The sequence below is a fragment of the Mauremys reevesii genome, linkage group 4, assembly GCF_016161935.1.
Source record: "Mauremys reevesii isolate NIE-2019 linkage group 4, ASM1616193v1, whole genome shotgun sequence".
In the NCBI taxonomy this organism is placed as follows: Eukaryota; Metazoa; Chordata; order Testudines; family Geoemydidae; genus Mauremys; species Mauremys reevesii.
In genome coordinates, this window is record NC_052626.1 from 134,398,989 (window position 1) to 134,405,508 (window position 6,520).

The 6,520-nt window shown below is 41.8% G+C and overlaps 1 protein-coding gene across 1 annotated transcript; it reads right to left on the minus strand.

Annotated features, from left to right (window-relative positions):
- Positions 1–1,014: 1,014 nt before the first annotated feature.
- On the minus strand, positions 1,015–6,310 carry IL10 (interleukin 10). The gene is made up of 5 exons (XM_039537224.1): positions 6,152–6,310; positions 4,802–4,864; positions 4,100–4,249; positions 2,626–2,691; positions 1,015–1,151 (listed from the first exon to the last, which is right to left on the minus strand). The coding sequence occupies exons 1-5, from the start codon at positions 6,308–6,310 to the stop codon at positions 1,059–1,061; spliced, it is 531 nt and encodes a 176-aa protein (XP_039393158.1). The 3' UTR covers positions 1,015–1,058.
- Between the last annotated feature and the right edge of the window lie 210 nt (positions 6,311–6,520).

Here is a 6,520-nt window from a genome sequence, read left to right on the forward strand (position 1 = left end):
TGAATGCAAATTACCAAATCCACCTTAAAATGGTGGGTAATAAGTTAAATTATCCCCCGCAGCCCTAACCAGTCAGTGAGTTAATCCCAGTCATAGACTGAAGGTTAAGGCACTATAGTCTGATTTTCAAAGGTGCGGAGCCCCCGCAGCTCCCTTGGGCTTCAAGGACCACTGTGGATGCGCCCAGCAGCTCTGAAAGTCAGGTGATTAAATGGCTAGTAGCAGTTAAAAGTTAAGTTCTATTAGAACCAAAGCATTTCATTCCAAATACTATTTTTTCTTATGATAGTGAGCTAAGATTTAAACTGAGGTCAGGTTGATCAGAGTCTGTTGTTTGTTACATCATCCACTGGTGTTTCCTAGAAAAGTTAAGGTTTTGAATGTAAACCCTGCACCACCAAATTTCATTTCATGTAAAAGCTGACCAAAAAGCCTTTTTGGGAAAGAAAAAGCCCTCTTTTAGCTATGCTTAATTGGCTATTTTAAGGCTTGAGAGCTCTGATTCTAGAGAACAGGTTAGTTCCCTTTCTGAATTACAGACCAGAGACAATGCCGACAGATGTTTAGCTCAGAGAGTAAGGCCCAGATTCAGCAAAGCCCCTAAGCAAGTGCTTTGCTGGATTTGGGGCCTAGAACTCTTGTTTAGACAGACCCTGACTTCAGTGGGATTACACCAGGGATGAGTCTGACTCATTATTTCCTCCCTCAAGAGTATTTCCTGAAATATAAGTTTTGGTATTTCTAAGCTAAGTGTAAAAATATCACAATCATACAAAGTACAAATATCAAACAATAAATAATAGTTTAAAAATGACATTGCTTCTTCCTATTTAAAAAAATAAGACATCTTTAAATGTAAACATTGAGGTATTGGAGGTAATAAATACTTAATATGGTAGGCACAATGTTTTTTTAAAGTACAGTATTAGTACTGTTCAGCCATAATCCTTGGCCCAAACCATAAGATAATTCTCTGTCTCATGTGTTTGGAGAGTCTAACGTTACTTTTATAAAACGGCAGTTTCCTTGTTGTGAAAGATGTAGAATTTTTGGGGGTTTCACTTTCCCATCTTCATCATCAAGTATTCTTCAATGTAGTTAATGAAGATGTCAAATTCTCCCATTGCCTTATAGATTCCTTTCTCTTGTAACTAGGAGGAGGGGAGGAGCAGAGAAAATAAATTACTTAATATCAATTAATTGTACATATTAGTAATTAAGTGTATAATAAATCACAAGATAACTTAAGTTAAAGCATGCTAAGCCTAGATGCACAATTCATAGAGTGCGTGGAAATGTTACTCAGATTCTCATTAAACCACAAATGTTGAATCACCGCTAACTCACAGGTGATGGGAGAATTGATATGTAGTTTGCAAGCAGTTCATTAAGTGTATTCCAAATTTGAATGGCTTTGTTTGGAGACGTAGCTCTTATGATATATTTCTGTTCTCTGATTGGCTGAATGTAACATTTAGGATCAGTTTCCAATGGGAATGCTTGTGATTAGGAAGTCAAAATTGGCTTCCCACAACGATCCCGCTTGACTTGCTTAAAATACTTTCATTTGACAGAATATTCAAGGATAAGAAACAGAAATAATGCAAACACACTCAAAGCAAATGGTGGTTTTGAAACTCCCCCCCAAACCTCTGCAGATTTTTTTAATGCAACATTTTCCCAGCTGCAACAGGACTCGTAATACCAGCTTTTGGACAATGTGAACTGATAGACTCATGACTAACTCATTTGTGGTTGTATAATATATCATATAGATGTTTGTTTAGATAATTTGTACACACTATAATTCCATCTATAATTTAAACTATTTTCCTGCAGTTGCTCTGGCTAATGCAGTTACTGTAGCTATCTGACCCAGCCCCATTGCATAGTCATGTACTGAGTGCCCCATAATCTTTAGTGTATTTATTTTCACAAAATAATGGTGGGTAGGGATGTGCTCTTATCCCCATTGTTCAGATACGGAATCAAAGCCCAGAGAATGCCCCAGGTCTGTGGTAGAGCAGGAACAGGAACAAGTGTCTCCAAAATCCCAGGCTGGGCTCTCTTTCCCCTCTAACAGTTAACTGTTCTAGAGTCGACCCGTCCTTTGCTTTGGCATTAGTGTTAGCCAAACCCGAGAAGGTTGAGAGTCCGGGTTCAGTTTGGCTCACCAGCCATCACTTTTGATACTTCTCCAACCCTCATCCGAAAAGTCTAACTCTCTTGAACGTGAAAAAGTGTGTGTGTGTGTAGGGGGTTTACTGTGAAGCTCGGATGGACCATTGTTATGGTGTTGCAGCATTTCTGGTCCCAATCCAGGCCAGAAATGCAAAAGCAAATGATCCTTGTAAAAAAAAATCTGGTTTCAATAGTGGGCCAGGTTTCAGGGGCTGGGTTATTTATTTATTTATACGTATTTTACGAGAACCTGCATTTGAATTCCCTCCACCCCCATGCTTTTTTTGGGCCACTTTCTCATGTTTTCAGTATTGCCAACCCCAGAGTTTTCCCATAAGGGCCTGATGCTGCTCCAGCTGAAGTCATTGGCCAAACTCCATTGACTTGAATGGGATGACGGATTGCTCCCGAACGACATGGTTAGCAATTGGACAGGAGAGTTACCTTATCGTAGGTTTCCTTGATCTGCTTTAAGGCTTGGTTCCTCTTCTCGCAAGTGAAGAATCTGTGCTGTGGAGGGAAGCAACCAGGGATTTTTAACAAAACAGCCTTCCTTTACGGTACAGCTCTGGATGGGTGAGAGACAGTCTGCCCCAGCCCAGCTGGTGCACAAAGGGGTCTTTCTGGAAATATGGTGTGTGCTTGGGAAGCTATTATTGAGTCCTTTATTCCTGCCACGGCAGCTCCTCAGCTCCCCAGCCCCACTCTCCCACAAGGCTGTGCTCTCCCCTCATCCATTTCCCCTCGCTTCCTTGAGAATTCCCCTCATCTCCCCCATGTCAGCCACGGGTGCCCTTCAAAACGAAGCCTTCGTGATAGCTGTAAATGAAATCCATTAACGGATATTTATTCTCAAGGGGACTAGCCCAGTGGCCCCCTCGCTAGGATGTTGTATCCTTTCCCCCTCCCTTCAGCCCTCATTTGTCTTTTTAGATTGTGAGCTCTCTGGAGCAGGAACTGTGGTGACTTTATACCGTGCCCTACCCAGAGGTGGCTGGATCCATTCTGGGACCTCCAGATGCTACCCCTATGCAGATACCAATAGCCATTATGTTCGAGGAGTTCTATAACCCGCTCAGCAAACAGCCTGTGTGATACCACCCTCCCCTTTGCTGAATTGCTTGCTCACTGACTGAGTCATTTCACTGCCAGATGACAGAGTCAGGACACCACAGCCAGGCAGTTCCAGGAGCTGAGGCTGCATTCAGCTTTAGTTCTGCCGTCCCAGCCTGTGAGAGCAGCTCCTTTCAGGTAAGGGCTTCACATGAACCCTTTTAAATTCATCTTTGATCGGTGTTTATTACAGGGCTGCAGGCTGGCCTTTAAAAATAAATAATTATTTCTAAAACTTGACAACTGAATCTTGATGATAGGAATCATAGATTCCTAGATAGCAAGGGCCTGAAGGGAACTGCTTGGGTCACTCAGTCTGACATTCCGCAGCTGCAGTCTCTGTGTGTGTCCATCTATTCTGGTCTATGTGCGGTGAAACCTTCCCCATGATCAGCAAAATGCTGCCTCCCTTTTATGTCATGACCAGGATGTCAGTCCCAAGAGTCCAGCTGGGCTGTATTTTTAATGTGCCTGTCACTGTGCTATCTACACTGACATCAATGGCTAAGCTCCCATCAACCTCAGTGGTACAGGATCAGTCTGAAGGTGGCTTGGCAAAACCTTTGTAGGCCTTCTCCCCTATAACACCACCCTTAGCTTCTTATTGAGTTATGGCACCAATGGATTTGCAGACCCCTCTCTTCACTGTTGATCTATACTGCAGCCCCTGTGGCAAAGAACTTTTAAGAAGCTTTCCATCAGGAAGCTGCAGAGGTTTATTGCTGCAGCTTTGCTTGGGATACCAGCTTGTGTTCAGCTCCCTGGGAGCTTGGCAAGTGACCTGCGAAATTTGACCAATACTCACACAGCGCTTCAGTGTCTGCAGCAGGTCCATCAGCATGTTGCCAATATTGGCCATGCTCCGGGTGTGTTTGCTGCTGTTGATCGCCTTCGGTAAGACTTCATCCAGGTAAAATCGGATCATGTCTGACACTGACTGGCAGCCCAAATAACCCTGGAGGAAGAGGAGTGAGTTGCATTAATGATTCGCCACCACAAGTGGAGGAAACGGCATAAACAGCTGTCAGAATCAGTCACTCAGTCGTCATCACTGACCAGAGGTTTGGTTCTATGGGTTAGGCAATGCACCTTACAGAGTGCTTTCCACAGTGCTGTACTGCCATCCTGTGAGGCTGGTAAATAAGCATTATTATCCCTGCTTTAAAAATGGAAAAACTGAGATGTAGAGAGCTGAAGCTATTTGCCCAAGCCCACAGACAGCAGCATCATCCTGGAAATCTGTAGTTCAGACTCCCAGTCCTGTGCTCTGACCACTAGAACCCCCCACCCCAGCATGAAAACAGAAGCAGAGCAATCTCAAAGGGACTGACTATCTTAGACAGATGTTATACAGGCAAAGATACAATGAAACCAGTTTTCATAGGTAGGATATTCTTATCATACTACCAGTTTTAAAAACACCTTAAACTTTGTATAGTACTTCCAGCTGCCTCTGTTAGAATGGCATTAGCTTAGAATTAGTCACAGTGCACAACAAAGTTCTCACCTTAAAATCTTCCAGTAAATCCTCCTTTAGCAATAAGATGTCAAGTTCATCATCTTTGGCTTGCTGTAAAAGTATGCAATGGAAATGTCAGTTTCACCAAGGTAGGCAGCCTACAATATCTTCATTTCTACTGTGTAAAAGTACTTCAGTTCATCAAACTGTCTGGTTTGCCTGATTGTGTGTGTTGTCATCTTAAGGCAAACACCGGAAATAAAAGCATCTGAACATACAGACGTGTGTGTGTGTGTGTGTGTGTGTGTACACACACATCACACAGTAATAACATTCAGGTGCTGATACTGTCCCACATGCCTGTGCAATTAGTTTGAAGTCAAAAGGACAGGAAAAATTAAATCACATATGTGGGTGATTTATTCAACATATGTTTAATTTCTTTAGCCTGCCTTTCAAACCCTGCTTACTTTCTTTTGACTTCAGACAGTGTGCACATAACAGCACCCAAAATGACTGAGATATATAATAACAGTCCTATTAAGGAACTACTTGCTCCTGTTACCAGCACTTCACTCAGAGACTTGTAGCAAACTTTGATTTAAAGTCTTAAATCCTATATACCTACTAACTGTCATGTTAATTTGGCAGATAATACAAACACAATGCCATTATTTGGTGATTTAACCTAAAGAGATGACATCTCAATTTTTTATATCATTAGTACCTAATGCCATTGATATTATATTGCAATTTAGATGCATTTAAGGCAATATTGGTAATAATACAATTACAAATCCTATACATCCCTTTTTGCATGATTACTTTGCTCAGCTGTCAGCAAGACCATTCCAATACATCTCTCATCACAAAGGTTTAATGCCACTCTGGCAATCTATCCACAGACAGCATTCTCATGCAGGGGAGGGAAATGGGCACTAAATTCTCTAGACACAGAATAACGTCTTTCTGGCTTTGGTTGTAGCTTAAATGTTTGTTCTTTAACACAACTTGAAAGCTATAGTGAAATATTTCCTTCTCATCCATCATTAACTTAAATGGAGTTGCACCCACTTACACCAGAGTTGAATTTATCCCTGTCAGTAAAGGAATAATTTTAAACGAAATGTCAAAAAAATTAAAATGCCTTAAAATTCATTGTGAAAGCTGTAACTGTGACTGGATAACAAAAAATCTTCTGCACATTTTCTCTCCCCTTAGCAAGTGATGAAACTAAACTATTTATTTCACCCGCAGCAGCGAACACAAAACAGTGTGCCTGCATCTAAATCTATCCTGCCCAAAGGAGCCTGTCTCCTGTGTGTGGGTATGCTAAATCACTGAAAGTGCAAAAGCAGTAGACAGAAGGCGACAGGCTTTGACAGGTGTCATACTCACAAAATAATCTTTAATTTCATCAAATGCAATCCGCAGGTCTTTGAGCCGAAGAGGCAGGAGATTGACGAGTTTTGTGCAGCTTTCTTCAGAGATCTGGCAGCTGGCCTGTTTGATGCTGGCAATCAGGGCTAGGAAAATGAGTGCTGTGAGAAGTTTCATTTCTCAGCTGAGTTTCTTTCTTGTGGTCCAGTTATTAGTTCAATTTCACAAGAGGCAAAAAGTCAGATCTGAATGCCTTCACCTTGATGGAGGTCCTGATTTTATACTCTCCAGACACGCTCTCAATTTCCTTTCCCATTTCCTGGGGACTAATATTGGGGTTTTAAGTCATTCATTAAAACCAAAGGTCACAAGAGTTTCCCGTAAGAG